This window comes from Mycteria americana, chromosome 3 (genome assembly GCF_035582795.1).
Source record: "Mycteria americana isolate JAX WOST 10 ecotype Jacksonville Zoo and Gardens chromosome 3, USCA_MyAme_1.0, whole genome shotgun sequence".
NCBI classification, from domain to species: Eukaryota; Metazoa; Chordata; class Aves; order Ciconiiformes; family Ciconiidae; genus Mycteria; species Mycteria americana.
The window spans coordinates 72,260,788-72,279,982 of NC_134367.1; the positions used below are offsets into that span (position 1 = coordinate 72,260,788).

The 19,195-nt window shown below is 37.8% G+C and overlaps 1 protein-coding gene across 1 annotated transcript in view; it reads right to left on the reverse strand.

Annotated features, from left to right (window-relative positions):
* Nucleotides 1-19,195, reverse strand: part of ESR1 (estrogen receptor 1) — a 112,851-nt gene that overhangs the window by 13,724 nt on the left and 79,932 nt on the right. The window contains 1 exon segment of the mRNA XM_075498970.1: nucleotides 12,226-12,364. Coding sequence (XP_075355085.1) covers nucleotides 12,226-12,364 — 139 coding nt within the window.

The following is a 19,195-nucleotide window of genomic DNA, read 5'->3' on the forward strand; positions in this document are numbered from 1 at the left end:
GTATCAAGGTAGAGTGTGAACCATTAACAAGATACCTAGTCATTTTATCACAGAAGGCAATCAGGTTGGTCAAGCACAATATACCCTAAACCTATGCTAATTCACACTCACCATCTTCTCCTTCCTGTTCCCATAAACAACTTCCAAGAGAACTTGCTCTATGATTTTCCTTGTGATAGAATTGATGCTGACTGGCCTGTAGTTCCCAGACTGTCTTTCTTCTTTTGGAGATGGGTGCAACATATGCCTTTGTCCAGTAATTGAGGACCTCTCCTGGTCTCCACAGCCTTTCAAAGATGATAGAGAACAGCCTCGCAATGACAACATCCAACACTCTTGGATGCAGCCCATCCCATGGATTTGTATGTGACAAGACTTCTTAAGAGATTTTTGACTCAATCCTCTTTTACTAACTCAATCCTCTCCTCCTTCAACCCTGTACATAGGAATAAGAACCTAGATTTTATTTCAGTCTTGGAAACACCCTAGATATCAGGAATGTCTTTTACAGAAACACAGGATCAAGTGACAGACAAGTAAACATTAACAGTGAAGGGTGTTTAGGCGAGGGGAACAGGGACTCAGGGGATGTTCTTATCAAACTTTCCATTCAAAGGGAAAAGCCCAAGTAGGTGCCGATGCACCCATTAGACCAAAGCCTGACTGTGTATTTGTTGTCTCTCTGGCTTCTTTGATCACAGTGCTTCTTTTGATGACAAGGGACTGCCAAGAACAGATGGGATCCACCAGACTAGGAGAGGGAGGGTCATCTTCACAAATGGACTTAGTAACTTGGTGAGGAAGCCTCTAAACAAGGCTTGTCACAGGATGTGTTCCTAAGCCTAAAGGTAGGTTAGGAAACAGGCCAAGTATGATTGAGAGAAAGCTGCAGGGACAACATTCACATCCCCAGTTCGAAAGGAGGGTATTTGCAGACTTAACTCAAATGCCTGTGCTCTAACACAGAAGGAGAATTGGAAGTCTGTACACAGTCAGACAGCTGTGATGAGACCGGAAACACAGAGGCTTAGTGGGATAGTGCACAGATCAGATAGCGCATATGATTGGAGAATGGTCATGGATGGGTACAACTTGATTAAGAAGGACAAGTATGGAAGAAGAGGGGAAGAACCTGAGCTCTACATAAAGGGCGACCTTGATTGCACAGTCCATTAGAAACCAGAACCACATATGTCAGGAGACTCTGTGTATAGGTCAGAGGAGAAATTAACACTGATTATTTGGGGGGGTGAGGGGGGGGAGGAGGTGCGGGTATTGTTACAAACTGTCTGACCAAGGGTATAAAGTGGATGTCTTTCTATAAATAACTCATAGAAGTCTCCCAATCACTGGTCTACAGTCTTGTGGAGGATTTCTACATGGATAGACTGCAATCATTGGCTGGAAGGTCAACATAGCATTGTGCAAGTAATCCAGGGAGTTTCCAGACTGTGTTGATGATAACTTCCCAACACAAACAGCACAGCAGCCCACCAACAGCAATGCTCTATTGACCCACTCCTCACAAACAATGAGAAATTGCTGATGAATGTGGCCACAGATAGGACGTTTGGCTGCAGCAACCATGAGATGTGATTGAGCTCAGGATCCAGAGGTGGGCTGGGAATGCAAACAATGGAACTATGACTCTGGGTTTCAGAAGAACAGACCGCAGTTTATTTAGGGAATTGCTAGGCAGAATATTCTTGGACACATGATGGGGAAAAGCGTCAAGGGAACTAGACAATATTTTAAGGAAGACTTATTGAGAGCTCAGGAACAAGCCCATCCCATTGTAGAGGAAGACCGGGTATTTCAACAGAAGATCCACTTGGCTAAGCAAGGAGCCTCTTAATGAACTAAAAGACAAAAGAACATATAAGAAATAGAAATAAAAGCAGGCAGCAAAGGAGGAGCACCAAAGCACTGTTTGAGCATTTATGCCTAAAACTAGTGAGGGACACAGAGGGTAGCAAGAAGGGATTTTACAAGTATTGCAGCAACAAATGGAATTTCAGTGAGAATGAAGAGTTGACGAATGGGGGAGAAAACCTGGTGAATGACTACATGGAATAGACCGAAACACTCAACAGCTTTTCTTTTGTGTGTGTGTCAGATTTCACTGGCAAAGCCAACAGAAGCATATTGCCAGGTTAGGGAATTACTTAGAGAATTAGCAATTACTCTGAAGAGTAATTCCAACCTTTGAAGCCAAATCGGGTTCATTTCAGGGTGCTGAAACAGTTGGTCAATGTATTCATTAGGCTACTATCTCTCACTCAGAAAAAATCATGGAGATTGAAAGAGGTCCCTGACAAATAGTAGAAGGCTAACTCAACTTTGACAAAATCAAGGAGAATCCGGGACACGGGATCATGCTTGGCCAACCTGATTGACTCTATCATGAAACAATTACTTAAATGACCAAAGGGAAGGTGGTGGGTGCAATATAATTCAACTGTAGTAAGGCTTTTGGTTTACAGCATTCTTATCTGTAAGTCAGGGAAGTACAGGCTGAGCAGACAGACATACATATGTGGAAAATAGGCTGGATCGCCAGACTCAAAGTGTAGCTGTAATGGCTCAACACCTAGTTCGTGGTAAGTAATAAGTGCTCCAGAGGTTGACTCTGGAGCCAATGCTGTTTAATATATTTATCAATAATCTAGATGGTGATAAAAAGTTCATTTTCAAATTTGTGGATGATACTAAATTGGGGCTGGAGAGAGGTTGATACGCTACGTAGCACAACCTCAGTGCTAGAGGGACCCTGGAGGAGTGAACCAATAGAAACCTCACGAAGTTCAACAAGGAGAAGTACCAAATTCTGCACCCAGGGCCAAATAAACCTGCGCATCAGTACAGGTTGGAAAAACACTGGGCTGAGCAGAAGCCCTCCTGGAAAATGGAAACCAAATAAAATATAAGCCAACAGCATTCTCTCTTTGTGGATAAGGCAAATTGCATGCAAATTATGTTAGGAAGAATGTGGTTAGAAGAACAAGATAAATTATTTCCCTCCCACCTCTACTTGGTCCTGCTGAGGCTGTGCCTGTGTCCAGTTTCAGGCCCCTCAGCTCAAGAAGGATGTTGGATGTCTCCTCCTGTTGTGGAGATGATCAGAGACATGCAGCGCATGGCCCACAAGGAGGGGTTGAGTGATTGGATCTGTTCAGTCTGGTGACAAGGAAGCAAAGTATGTAGGGGAGGGGACAGACAAAACTGCGGTCTACAACTGCTTGAAGGGGCATTACAAACAGGGTGTAACCAAAGTCTTCGCAGGGGCAGTGAGTGTTAAATCAAAAGGCAACTAATTTCTGTAAGCTACAGCTTGGAAGGGTTGGGCTGGATGGTAGGAAGGTGGTGCAACCCTGAAACAGATACCCAGAGAGGCTGTGTTCTCCAGCCTTAAAGCTTTTCAAGAAAGGTAGACAAAGTCACAGCTGGCCTAAGCTGGTGTTGGCAATGGTCTTGCTTTAAGAAGCAGGTTGGACAAAATGATCTGCAACCAAAATTTTTGTTTCTAAAGTAAATTGTTGGAGAAGTTCCTGAAAGAGTTTAGTTTCAGAGGGTACCATTAGAAGTAAGGATTTATTACTGGTGTGGAGCTTTTTAACCAAGAATCCAAACATGCCGTCAGCACCTGAGTAAAGAATAAAAGCAATCCTTAAATCATACAAATAAGGTTTGACGTACTAATGCAGTGGTAAAAAAACCCCATCGCCATATTACAGCCCTTTGGCTTCAGTTTATGCATAAATCTGGCACAGAATAGAAAACAGAGAAGAAAAAATAAAATTTAAACTTAACCCAACTTTCTCATACTTCAAAATCTCTTCATCAGTTTAAGCTTGGATTGTATTTTGGAGAAAGGTTTGGAAGGAGCACAATCCTTTCTATTCATTATAGTCTATTCATTCTCAATGCATATCTTCTCGGCATTTTATCCTCCTTACATCTCATTTTCATACTTCTATTATATTTGGTTAGGATTTATTTCGAAGTCATTAACTTATTCAGTCATGGCATAGGCAAAGAAGAATGTCTGTCTGTCCAGAGGCAAGGACATAAATTCAGAGGGAGGAAACCTAAAGTGAGAGCATGTACATTTTTCAGAAAGTTACCTTCATGTATTAATTTTGCTTTCTTTTTTTCCTTCTTCTTTTTTTGGGGTGGGGGGTAGTTCACTAAAATCTTTTTAATTTGATTTACAACACTGTTGCAGTAATTATTTCTTGTTGTTTAAACAAATACAAATATTTTTGGCTACTTACTCAAAAATATGTGCCATTAGTGTCAATGCATGAATCACAGTCTGAGAATCACTCACAGCTGGGCAACTGGAGAAGTACTGGACTGGAATTGGCATAATTCAACATGGAATCAGGATTTTTCCCCTTCAAAAGTTTCTTGAAACAGACATTTGCCAAATAAGCAATAAAACTGAAATATCAGTTCCAAACATAATTTTGAGGGAGGAAAAGAGGCAGGATCAGAAGGGACCCCGAAGAGCAAGGCTCTCTTTTCCTCCACTGAGCTGGGCGGTTATGTTTATACCTTTTCACATAACCCACCCTTTGAGTTACTCCTGTTGGCATCATCACTTCCCCAAAACAGGTGGAAAAAAGTGGTTGCCCATGCACAGCAGCAGTTTTCACCCAGCACAGCTCTCTCTTCTGTAGCAACAAAGCAACAATTAGGATTGAGCCTGAGGCTCAAACAGGCAATTCCTACCTCTTCCAGTACTGACAAAATTACCAGCCCATCATCCTCTGAGGTTTGCTAATCTTTTCTCTTGTCTCTTTTGGTTGCTCCCTGAGCTAGCTCTGAACCAAAAGCGGTGGCTGATTCACACGCCAAATGAGAGATGTTAAAACAAAGCCAAATAAGACAGGAAATTCAGGAAGACTGGCAATAGATAAAAGACAGAGCAGAACCATTATATCCTGTGCTATTTCTGAAGCACTACGGAATTGTCAAAATATTTTAACTTTTTTTTTTTTATGTTCTATCCATTAGAATATTGCTGCAGGCTTTATGCATAGGTGGTGCCTGTCTTCCAGACAAGGGACAATTTTTATATACCTTAATGTGTTCTACGTACATTAGTTCTATTAAAAGACATTGATAAACACTGTCTACTCCTATGTAAAGTGACGCACTAAAAGAGCTTAAGGAAGCAGGGTGTCAGGAAAGCTCCATCTCCAAGGTTTTAAGACCAAATCAAGAACATCCATCGGGATGCCTCAAATACTGCCAGATAGGCATTGGAGGGCTACTTAACTAACTGAGGATTCCTCCTTTTCTACAATGCTATGCTTTATCACCAATTAAAAGATGAGGAAATTGTTATCAGCAGTGAAATTTTACTTCAGACCATCCTGCATTTAACCAGTAACTCTGGAGATTGTGGAAAAGGTTAGGGAAAAAGTAAGCAGAAAAAAAATAAAATCTAAAAAACCCCAGCAAATTCCAAAGAACTTGAGGCAAAGAGAAAAGCAGAGACTACCACGAGTAAACTAAACCACAGTATCAAATGCAAGGCCTGCTGATGAAGAGAAATGCCTAGAATAGAAAATTATCTACTAGGTACCTTTTAGATTTTTTTTTTCTTGGTAAAATATGATGTGAAATGGATCCGCAAATATGTCTGATAGGAAAAAAATCTAAAACGTTGCTATAATAATTCTAAGAAAACTGATTATATTTTGTTGCATTTGAGACATTTAGATTGGAAAATTATTATGAAGGCTCTCCATTTGGGAATAATAAAGTTACAATAATTGGCTGAAAAAATGTTATTCTTGTTGACAGGAAGGTCTTTTTCAGTTTAATTTACATTCAGTCTGAATCACCTTAAAGCCAAAAATATTTCAAAATTCTCTTCATATCAGAAATGCAAAGAAAGTTTAATTTTGGAAAGATCAGCATCACAATTCAACATGACCTAGAACTGGGGCCTGAGCTTCCAAGGTCAGAGTGACTAGATGAACAAGCAATCTTAGAATTTCTGTAGGGGCTATCTTGAATCCAGAAATGATTTCATTCTCTCTGAAAATTTCTGTTCTGTGCCTACAAACTTACCCAGGGAACCTCTTTTTCTTACAGCTGAGAATTGGGAAGTAATGAGAGGTGTTTGGTTTTGTTTATTTTAAAAGAGTTCGTCACTTTGAGCATTACCCAGCACCTCCCCAAACTCTGGAAGGGTCCTCCTGATTTATGTTTATGTTGTTTGAATTACAAAATCAGGTAGTTTGAATTTTGCTCCAAGGCACAGTAAAGACTGATTTACAATAAATAGAAACTATTCCTTTTGCATTGTTTTAAGATGTATAATTCTGTCTCTTGTAATATTTTTTTCATTCTCTGGGGTCTACAATATAATAATACATCTCAAAATCCAACAATAAAGTGAAAGATGAAAGAGAAATTCAATTATTTCAAGAGATTCCTTAACTCTGTACAAGTTGATCCATTCAGCTCTATCAGGTAAGTAGCCTGATGACAGGATGATTGTTTGAGTTCGGTTTCCAGCACAGAATCTATTGCTATTAAACATGGGATGAAAAAGAAATGTACAATTGTTTTTAAAATTTATTTTGAAGTGTGAATTTGGATATACTTGTTGCCTATGGGTTTTTTCCCTTTGAAATAAATAAAAGCAGCAGGTCACTAGTGAAGCATTCTGAATCAAGCATCTGTGACCACTTTGCTTCCATTTTTCTTAATAAATCAGTGGTAATTAATGCATCCACAATTACACAGTGCCAAAAAACATGTTGTGCATTTACTCAGGTGACAGACAAGTGTGATGCCCTCAGGCATTTGGAACATTTTACAAGGTGAGGGACTAGCAAAACATACTTGGATTTCATCCTGATGCTCTTCTATTGTATCTAATCTTCTGTCAATCAAAACATTGGAAAGCACTGTCTGCACAGAAAACTTAAAAGATTCTTTTCAGATGTGGTGAGAAACTTTCAGACCAAAGCCATGAAAGCAGTAAATTATTCAGCTGTCCAGTCATACAGTAAATGCTGTAAGTCTTTATGCTATTGCTGCTAGCTGCAGTTTAAAGAGATCCGTGGCCTCCTGCCATTGCTCAGTATGAAAATCAGTAAAGGGAAAATTCTTCAATTTCTTCCAAAAGAATGAAAAAGCACTGGAAGAGGAAGTGAGCAAGAGTTTCCAAATTAAAAAAAAATGAACAGCAGACTAGATTTCTCCATAGAAAGAAGGAAATAACCTGGTAGAAACATGGAAATACTGGCTACATTTAACTGAAATTTTGTAAGTCTCTAGACTGATTTTTTGGTGCTAGACATTTTTTGCAATCATGACAAGAAAATAACATCAGAACATAACATGAGAACAGCCATACTGGCTCATATCAAATGTGTATTTAGCCCTTGGCTAAGCGTATAGGCATTTGGATCACCTGATTTCAAGTGATTACCTCTAGTGCTAGATTGGAAGAGATAATAACTTGTGGATTACCATACATCTTCTCAACGTGCTTATGACTTTATGCTATTCCTATCATCTCTATTTTGTTTCCCTTCTTCTACTGAGCATCACAGGCAGAGAAGTCAGTCTATTTAGTTATTCTTTGTACCCAAGCTCATCTCTCTCTTTGATTGCCTATGCAACCCCTCTGGGTACCTTTCCTGTATTTTCAATATTCCTGTAAAGATAAAGAAAATCAGAAAGGCACAGTTTTCCAAGCACAGATGCAGCAGAGATTTAAACAGTAGAATAATAATGATCTGTACTGTTTCTTTTTGCTGTTGTAATGATTCTTGGGGTGAAAGCTGCAGTCTATTTACTTTTGGACTGCTGGCTAGCAAAGAACTGCTGGTTCCATAGAAGTGACTACTGTTAACAGCGAGATGGAAAGATCAACTCAGAATGCAGTTTATGAAGCTTAGGATTATTCTTCTTCTATATGCATCAGTTCACATTTGTCTACATAAAATTTGGATCTTGTTTAATACTTTTTGGAAATCGAAAAAGATCTCCTTCATCCACTTGCTTGTTAATTTCTTCAGAGAACTCCAATGTATTCATGATGCATGGCTTCCCCTTACAAAATGCATGGTGACTCTTTACCACTATGTCATGTTTATCACACCTCAGCCAATTCTCTTCTTTAGATGGTATCCCATCAGTTTCCTTACAATGGTCACCAGGCTTTCTGGGCAGAAGTTCCACCCACCTTTTTAAAACACAGCACTGTGTTTCCCATTTTGCTGATACTGAGGATGTTTCAGGTGAGAAGTCATCCACCTCAGTCAGCAGTTCAGCTATTTCTACCACGAGTTTCTTTACAATTATGTTTCAAACCTTTAAGTAACCTCTGATCAGCATGATATTTGAATGCAACAAATCCTTTAAAAATGTAATAAAATATGACTTTCTTATTCCTAAAGAAACATTGCATTGTCTTCAAAATTATAAACAGCCTATTGTCAGGCCTGACAAATTTCAGCCCTGGTTTAATGACATTTTTAAGGTCTAGTTTCTTGGGAACCCTCCAGACAGGAAACATCTGGTTTGTGCCATTAGAAACATAAGTTTTTACTTCCAGATTTGCCTTATACAAGATACTAATTTTCAAACACAGAATATAAGAGATTTGCATTTATCCTGGGCTTTCTTTGATTGTATCAGGTATTGTACATTAATTGCAAGCACTGTGAGCGTGCCATTGTATTTCCTGATTGGGCCTATTTTTCTAATCTATAATTATTGTCATTTGAGCTTTTTTAATAACATCAGTTGTACACTGTAAAAATGTACCAGTTATATCTAACTGGCAGACTGCTAAAAGTCCTGATTTTGAACCAAGACTCAAGTGTTTAGGTAGTGCGTTAACAGAATAAGAAAGGGTGCATTACCCCACAGAATATCCTATCTAATTACAAGGCAGAGTGGGAATAGAAAGGGATAATGTGATGATATTCATCCATACAGAAGGCAGTACTCTACACATACTGGCAGATTAATTGTATAATTTTTTTTATTCAATGCAAAATTTTAAGAAGGAACTTAAGATTAATAACAAAGGGCTGCTTTACAGATATTTTCAAAGAATCTTCCAAGTGTGAATTGTTACATAGGAAAATTATAGTGGTATTTATTTGAAAATGTAACAAGTAGACTCTCACAGAATGAGAAAAGACAGTCTCTAAAAGATCTTCAGAGAAAAGACAAGCTCGTGTTTAATATGACCGAAGTAAGAGGAGGGAGATGGGAGGTGAAAAACCAGATTTTTTCAAAAAAAGAGCAAATTTAGAATGTTATTTTTATGGCATTTCAGACTGATATGAACAAGACAAGACTGTATTTATCCATCTAAAAGGTAAAAAAGTTGCATAATAAAACTTGATGTGACCTGAGCTTTATGTACAGATGTATACAAACGACTATTGATCTATCTCCAAGATTCTAGACAGAGGGAATCTATTAGAGACAGGAGAAGCCTGAATGTGAAAAATGAAAGGGATGTGCAAATCAGAGAGGATATCTGCAACAGAATGATCAGACAGACGTAGAGACATATGCAAAATGTGGTAAAGCTCCATATTATCAATACTGAATTTGCACTAAGTCCAGAAAAACACAGGTTAGAGACAGATCTAGGTTTTACCATCTGTAGTTGGTGTCTCTGGATTATAGACAGTAGCTAAATTAATATTTGCAAATGCTGTTAACCCCACAGATCAGGTAACAGGGAAAGCATGATGGGGATTCAGGACAGAATACTGTGGATTAAAACATTGAAAAGGAGTATCCTGTAAAGAACATGCTGAAGGGTAAGGAGAGAAGAACAGATGAAAGGAAATTGTACTACAGTATCCATCGTTTCCATTATTTTAGCCATTCAATCAAATGATTTCATTATTTAGATCAACAACAATAATGCACCAAACAATTTTTGCATTTTTGTGGTACTTCTCAAATACTTGATGCAGTGGAAGGACTCCATTGAGTTACATAGGCTTTGCATCAGTCTGTCCTGCCCTCTCAAATCTGACAAACAATATACTTTTGCCCTGTAACATTCTCAAAAGGCAACTTCCCTAAATTAAATTAGCATATCAAACTATTGTTAGCACTAATTAACTAGAAAATCAACAGTTAACTAATTAGCATATCAGTGCTCCCCAGAGTCAAGCAATTTATTATTTTAGTTTTAGCAAATATCCCTACCAAGTAGAGTGATGCAAGTATATGATGCCTTAGAAACATGTTTCTTATTATTTGAAAATGAGAAGATGTAATAAATCCACATTTTGAGAAACACTCGTGTTTGAAAGCCAGAAAACAAAGAGCCTGTTTTGATTATGAAGTTAATTGATTTTTGAGTGCTAAAATGATATGTGGTTCCAGTTGCATGCGACTGTTTTCTTTAATCCAGCAGAGTTGGTTTAAACTGTGTGAATCAACTGCTCAGACTCCATTTTATTCAGAGCATCGGAATTTTTATTTGCGGTAGACCAAAATTTCAAGTGTATCCTTAGCAGTTTTTCTCAGCTAAGAGGAGGAAAAATGGTTCTCTGGCTCTGCTCTTCAGTTTTCAATTTTTTCTCACAACCTGTATTACAGAATGTGGAACAGATGGATTGGTCTTTGGAAGCTACATTGCAATTTATAGGAGTTTTCAATAATATGCTATACTTACTTTCCTACAGTAGTAAGTTTTACTTCCTATGTGCACTAAGAAATTGTTTTAAAACTGTTATGCTTTCTTGAGAAGACTATTCTTACATTTAGGCAAGCAGATATTGTCTGTACACAAAATAGGAATGTGTTTTACATGTATCTAGTTCCATAGCTCACAGATCATGTGCTTACACAAGTGGAATAGGGTTTTTCCTAAGGCAATAAATACTTCTCTATCCCTATGAAATATTATATTTTATAGTGTTACGCATTATCATTTATATTTTACTAAAATACAAAAAGTAAACCAATAGAGGGGGGAAAAACTCAAAGGATTAACACTGCACAAATGCAAACGTGAAAACTCAATACCCCACAGTCACTGAGCAAGCTGCTCCAAAGATGTTTTTCTGCTAATAAGAGTTTTGATTCATTCACCCAGCTAATGGTTGCAGTAGCCCAAGGCACTGCCCTTGACTTTTTGTGGCCATCCCTCTGCTGTAGCTCACGGCCCCTGCAGCTACGTGATGAGACCAAAAGCATGCCCAGCTCTTAGCTGCCTCGCCACATACCCTAGCTCCTCAGCCCAGCTTTCTCCACCTTCAATTTACACCAAGAAGCCAAACTCTGCACTGAAGTGACCAGTGTGCACACACAAGCTTTCTCCTGCCAACCCTGCTATGTGGGCAGTGGCCTTCAGCAAAAGAGGACTACCAATAGCTAGGATAACTCTTTAACCAGCTGTTTCTAGAATTGCCACAGTCATTTGCCAAAACCTCTGCTCACTGGTTATTCTCTTTAACACTCTTTCTCTAGGCTGAAATTTTTCGTGACTGGGAAAAAAGAGAACTTGAGTTTGCATTAAGATAAATAGAATACATTTTAAAAATCTATCCATCTTCCTGCTTTTACTTGTGAAGACTGCCGGCTAAAATCCAGGATATAGTATGGCAGAGATATATATTTTTCTCTCTCACTTAGAAACACCTACAACATATTAGCAAGACTGACTAAAAGAAGCTTAAGGCAGCAAGCAGGTATGTGTTGTACAAATTTGACTCCAGTTTTCAGGAGAAAAAAACCCCGACTTAATATATTCTCTGCAAATAAGAGACTCTACCAGGATTTTCTTCCAAAATTTTGTCTGGCTGCTTGCATAAACCAATTCTAAGACTAACTAGGAGGATTTTAGGTAAGCAGAAATAATTATCTGAATTAAAGTGATTATGGTTCAGTACTTAATTTTAATTTAATTTAATTTAGTTTTGCAACAAACTGTACAGATTATGAGATAAATTTTCTGCTGGCTTTGAAAGAAAGCACTTTCAGCAGCAGGCGACTTTCATATGTGTTACTTGTCTAATAAATGACCAGCATCACATTCCAGAGCGTTTCTAGGTTTCTGAAAGTTCCTTTTCTAGTCCCACCTATTATAACTCTCTTCAATTTACGATGTACTGTCAAATTGTAGTATCGGTGAGATGACTATAAGCTAAAAATTAATTTGACTGCAGTAGAAATACATTAACTTAAATAATTCACAGCAACATGCAGACTGACCTGTCCAGTAATAGGTTAGGTGCAAATAAAAGCTTTCCTGGGTGTTCCATGGAGCGCCAGACTAAGCCAATCATCAGTATCTCTAACCAGGCACATTCCAGTAGATGGACCTGATCATGGAGTGTTAGATCCACAAATCCTGAAAGAATAAATAGGAGACAGTAAAAACACTCCAGGTTTGTAAGTGGAACAACATTATTCAGAGAATCAGGTTAAAAAGTGCATTGGAGATGGATAACCAAAAAGGAAAAGCAATAAAGTAGACATCTGTCCTCTTTGCATTTTGGGTTGAGTTTTGTCTATTATTAGGTCCACTGTGGCTCCATCCTAGAGACCAGTCAGCACTTTCTAGCCCTCTGGTCGTGGTCTGGCTGCAGCCTGCCCCAAGAGCAGGGCGAGAGCCAGGGGAGCGTCTCCATCCCCACGCCTGTTGCTAGTGGCCTGGGAAGCCAGGTGCATGCTGCAGAAAGGGGCCGCCGACTGCTCCAGTGCCATGCTGCCTGCGTCGTGATGGAGGGAAAATGGAAAAACGCCTCATAAAATGAAATGATAGCTCTAATCAGCTAATCCCAGACCGCTTTTCCTGGTGGAACGCTGTTTTCCAGACTCGTGAACAATTCACCACACCGCAAGTGCCATACCTGTGTGGAAGAGGGCCCAATACAGCATTCCAAACAAACTAGGAAGCAAATGCTGATCACTGCACAATCAGAATTCACTGATGAACCACTTGCTTATGTTTCTATTGGACTACAGCACCCAGAGGAAGGAGGTGACCTCTCTTAGTCTGTATTTAAATGCTAAAAACAATGAATGCAAAATGAAGAGGTTGCTTATAGCAATACTAAAATATGAATATGAAAGAATAATGATGAAGATAGATATGAAAGCATAATGACAGTGGTCATTCCTGTGTTCATTTCATGGAACAGATTGTATTATTCTCTATTTGAGATACTCACTTTTCGTGAACGTTAATTTCAATCCAAAGATATAAGGGAAGGGCAGATTGTATAATACTATTTATTGGATCCTAGCATAAGTTATTCTTTAAAATTAGCATGAACTTGCTAAAATGAAATGTGTAGAAGTTCCCTTAAAACAGATCTTATTTATCTTTTACTCAGTGTTATGAGTGAAACACATTATTGAAATTTGCCTTTTTTTTTTTTTCAATTGTAATTGATTCATATTAGTCTTCAGAATACAAGTTACAGGGTAAACTACCTTACCAGCCCAGTAAATGGCAGTGATTTTGCTTCTGTGTTGTGTCCTTACTAGAGGTATATACTGAGTCAGTTTTGAGGAATATACCTGAGAGACTCTTGAGTACTATCTTGAGAAAGAAAAAAAAAAAAGACACATCTTTTTAAAGTTAAATGTTGTATTATAAAATATATTTTTCAAGTAACAAAGGTGAAAAGAAGAAACAAAATATCATTCAAAATAACTTAGAAAATATTGTTATGTTCTGCAAAAAAGTTGTTGATACAATCATTTTTAATGAAAACATCTGAGAAAGCTAATCAGTCTATTCATAAAGAATCATTCAAAAAAAGGAAACAGCTTTGACACACCTGAAATAAAACTCATCTATCAATCATTAGGAGTGAATTTAGACAGTTGCAGTAACTGCTATTTTTATGAAAGTGGTAACTATTCCGGAAAAAAAAAAGAAGTTGTCTTTTCCTGTATTTTTCCTTTATTACCAAAAGTAAAAATGACTTTCAGACTTCTCAGACTGATGGAATGGCTTTTGCCTGAGTCACCAAACAGCCTGAAACAATAGAGCTAAAACTTAAAAGAGCAACATTCTTAACTACAAAGCATTGATTACAGCACTCAAGAATGAAATTGGTGGAAAGAAACTGCTGTCTATATATGGAGAACAAACAATAAACACCATCTTTCCTATTAAGTATTGCCTTAGTACAACAACACATAATAATATAGTGTTTTTATCTATGCTTGAAGAGTACCACAGCAACACAGGGACGCAAGGCCCTGTCTGGTGTCTGAAGTTTGCAATCAGTGCATTAAAGTCAGGCTGCACGCTATGCTACAGCAGACTGCTTTGATTGTTACAGAAAAACTGAGCTTGTTACAACTGTGGCAATTCACTTTCCTGTAAAACTCTGCTCATTCTACAATATTCTGGATGCCAGAATGCTTTGCTTTGTTCTCCACACTGTCTTGGTCTTTATTTTTACTACACTTATTATCAAACCCCTTTTAAGCCCTATCTTTTTATTAGCTGTATTTTTCCCCATTCCCACATATTAAATCTCAGATTGCACTGAGTCTCAGTAATCTGCACAAAAACTAAAGTAAAAAAGAAAGCTAATAAATTACCTCACTGGTATTGTAGAGGAGGGATATTCTGTTAGCCTGCTCTGAGAACAGAAGTATACTGCCCAACAATGCTAACATCTTTTAAAGTACCTGAATGTTAATACTTTGCATTAAAAAGTCCTAAAATTGGCCAACAATATTATTGCTGTCTGGAATATTAGCTCTGATTTCAGTGAAGGTAAGGAGGTTTCAAAAACCTCGGACGAAAAAGAAAACTGATTGTGAGTCCTTAGTTTCAAACATTAAATGATCTGTCAGCCTGACATCTACTTTGCGTTCTATAACAAAACAGCTAACACAAACCTTGATTAATGCAGGTTTAAAAGTCTGTAATATAATAATACACATCAACTGTAATTCATGAAAAACCTTATCAAATTAACTTGATGGCTTTTTAGATAGCATTATAAGTTTAGTTGATAAAAATAATAGATTTGGTGAAACAGACTTCTACGAGACATTTGATTTCATAAAAACATGCAACAAATTAAGTGAATATTTTAAATGACACATCTCAGTATGTAATGGCAAAAGGGTAATGAACTGAACGGAACTGAAGTGTTTCTAGAGGAACGCCATACAGCTTACTACTTTACCCTAGACAATTATTTAAATTATGACATGGAAGAAACGGAAATCATGATTCAGATATCATGACGGTGTGTGGGAAATAATGCAAAAAGCGGGTTGATAATGTAAGGAATCTAAATCACTCGCTAGCTTCATCATAAAAAATATAAAGTTTAAAACCAAGAACATTAGGCATATATACAAGATGGAAACAGTAGGAGCTATGAAGAGGGCTTGAAAATGATGGAGAAAAATCAGCCCAGTTTGAGCTTCCAGTGGGAAGCCATATCTAATAAAGGTGACGAACTTTATAAAAAGCCAGGGAAACTGTGAGAGAGTAAGGAAGTTAAATTACCTCTGTGTTACCTGAATGTGGTAACCATTCTTCAAGTAGGATGAGAAGTTGGACAGAATGATAGAGAAACGTCAAAATGAATAAAGCATTGAAAACATGCCCTCTGGTGAGGAATAAGAGGAATTTAGTTACTCTTTGTGAAGCTAAATAGGCTAAAGGGGTTAAAGGACTGCAACGGGTAACTATCTAAAGAAAAAGAGAACGTCATTACAAAAGGTAATGCCATAACATACAGAAGCCCATGCTGGAGGCTATACCTGCTCCGAGCCAGACCACAAATGAGGGGCCATTGTTAACAACAAAAGTAGTTATTATCTAAGCAACATACTAAGGTTCCATGAATTTGCTATCATTAGAAACGTTAATCAAGATTTAATTGTTATTTTTAAGACATACTCTTGTTCAAGCAAGCTAATTCAGAATAATGTTACAGAAGGTTAAATTAAATGATGAATAAATCATTAGTCACTTCATCACTCCGAGCATGCTGCACTTTAATGTCAGTAAAATTATGTGTAGATGTGCACTGCATTCTCAAATATCAGTGTTCTTAATGCTGGCAAGTTTTGAAAGAAAAAGTATTTTTGAATTCTAAATTTTTGGTTATTGTTCTTTGAGGAAAAAGAAAGACCTTCACTTCACTGTTGATAAATTAGTTAATTGCAGCTTATGGATTTAACTTATATCTGACTCCATACACCAGACTGACCAATTGCATGACCTTATGAGACATGTCAAAATCCTTGTGTGGCCAAAATCCACAAGAGCTAGACTGCCATTAAGCCATTCATATATCATATGCTTGGCAGGAGAAAGACACTTACAGAATTAAAGCCATGGCTGGACCATTCTTTTTTCATATACAGATAAATTAACAGTATTTTTGAGTGACTGACAAAACAGAACACAATAATTGTTCCACAAACTCTTGTATAAATATGGAAATCTGAACTTCTGAAAAGCCAGAAAGGTCTTCTGAGCACTCAGCTAAGAGTAGGTGGCAATTAAATTTATGTTATGTGTAGAACACAAAACGGTAATATTCAGCAGTATGTGCCACATATAAAGCAGCAGTATGTGCCACATCAGTGACAATATGATACAAATCTCTCTCTTCCAGACAATAAGATGCTCTGAAGCAGCAGTGAGTCCATGGAGGAAAAGCTATAAAAAGCCCTACTTTGGCAAGCATGACTCTCTAGAGGTGACATTAGACTTGGGAATCCAAAATTGTATGACCCTACCATCCTAAAAAAGGAAGGCAGCAACCACCTGCAACAGCTATGAGCAAATCTCTTTGTGAACTGGGAATTTGGGCAATTGCCCAAAGGGAAGGGTTGCCATGAAAGAGCACAAAGACTGCTGGAAGTAGTATTAGGTAAAACCTATATCCCTGACAACAACAGAGAAGTGGTTTATGCACAAGATTGGTTGGTTCCAGTAAGGAACGACATAAAGCTCAGATGGTTTTCATTTATTGCTCCTGTGACATACATTGTGAACCCTGCAGTCCTCTGAAGTAACCAACAACAACACATATATATGTCAAATTTTACCAATCAAATATCTTGAAACTAATAAAGTCATCATTTGCCTTAGTGACTTTTGACCTAATAAGTAGCTTTCTATTTTATCAGAAACAATTTCTCTAGCAATTAACAGTCTCTGAGACCCAATATCCAGTGTCATTGCAGATTTAATCCTACAACAGTAAGTCCTCCAGTGGGTACTTACTATCATTTGGGGATCTTTTAATTATCATCATTGTGCAGCTCTTCTACTAATATTCTTAAGACACAACTACAAGATGTCCAGACTATTCCTCTTCCCACAACAAATTATAAAGCAATCTTCTTTTTTCATTTGATCTAACTGTTATCCTACCTGTATGTTTATACCATATGTCTTAATTACCGTGACAGGTATCTGAAATATAAATTTCAGCCAATTTCTGCAAGACAATAAACAATCTGGTGCAATAAAGAATGACTCTGTCTCCAGCTGCTTTGAAGGAAAGTAAAGCAAAAGCAGTATAAATTTTTTAAAAGCAATAGCCAAGGTCCATCTAGCAAAGTATCCCATTTACAACAGCAATTGATACCAGATGCTTATGGCAAAACATACAGCAGGACAGACATATGCTTCTGCAGAAAGCTTTCTCAGGCTCCAGTGGTATGCAGCTCAGGGACTTCCAGAGCCAAAGATGGTCTTTTTGTGTTTAATGTCCCTTAACATTTTTTCCTCCAAGTTTGTCCAGATGCTTTTTGAACCCATTCAGGCATTTAATCCACTTCAGATTTCTTATATACTCTGGAAATAGTACTCTCCAGTAAGAAGTTTCACACTCTAAGTTAACACTAGGAAATAATAATCTCCTGTTGTTCTGAAAAAAAAAAATCTCTTACTTTCATTTGATGCATCTAATTATTTTATTGGAAGATACCATCATTCCCTAGGTCATCTTCTCACTGCTAATCTTGTCTTTTCCAAACATTTTTAGTATATTCAGTCATTCCTCACATGAAAGTTATCCTGTTCACCTTGTCCTTCTCGGAGCATTTTCCAGTTCAACTATATTCTTTCAGAGACAGTAAGACTAGGACTGCGCAGTTTTTTCAGTCTGTCCTTGTCTTCATCACCTGAGTCAACTTAATATCATCCATAATTTTTATCACCACTATTCACACCTTTTTTTCCAGCTAACATGAATATGCTGAACAACGTAAGCCTAACTACTGAACTCCAAAAGTTATCTCTTTCCTAAATGTCATGCCTGCTTGCCTGGAAAGTCTTTAACTTGACAGCAACAGGAATTTTTATAATATCTCCTATACCAAAAAATATAGGATGTTATACTATACAAAAATGTTGTGGGAAATCAGAACATCCCTACATCTTGTGTCTTAAACTTGCACAGATGAACCACTATTTTTTTCTATCTTAATGCAGTGTTTTGAAAAGTGGCAACAACCACAGAAAAAGGCTGTTATTTACAACTCAACACAGTATCTCAGCTATGCAACGGTCATGTAATAGGCCACATTTGGAACAAAACACTAATCAGGTTGGCAAAGACAGCAGGAAAGTAGTGGTGAGTGCTGCAACCTAATAGCTAGCAACCATTCAATAAAGCAACCAAATTAAGAGAGGTTTATATAGATAAAAATATCTAAGTAGATGAAACAGACAAACAAGAAATAATTCCTACAGCAAGTTCTGTTCTCAAGAAACAGCCAGGAAGAGGAAAAACAGCATCTGTTTCTCCTAACCTAAAGCACATTGGAGGACCAATAGTTCAGCCACTGATCAAGACACGAGACCTGTTCTTGCTGTACTGCCACAAGCTCAGCACCCAACCTCGCCACTTCAAGCAGAGGTGAGACCACATCTACGCATTTATCTAGCACATAAGGTGACGTTTTGATCTGAACTTGCATGGATCACTCAGCCTCTTCAACCCTTAAGGCTGAGCCCTGAAACCTCTTAGTTACGAGGTGGCTAAAAGCTAAGAAGCGGCTAAAACTTGCACCTTGACTATAGCCTTGTCTGTACACAACAACAGCAGGGCAAAACAGAGTCCAAGGACAACTGAATCAGAGAATCACAAACACTGGTTTTCATGAGTGTCAGTATTCACACAGCTATTTCTATAATGCTACTTATTCCTACTTCTTTCCACAGATCTTCAGACCA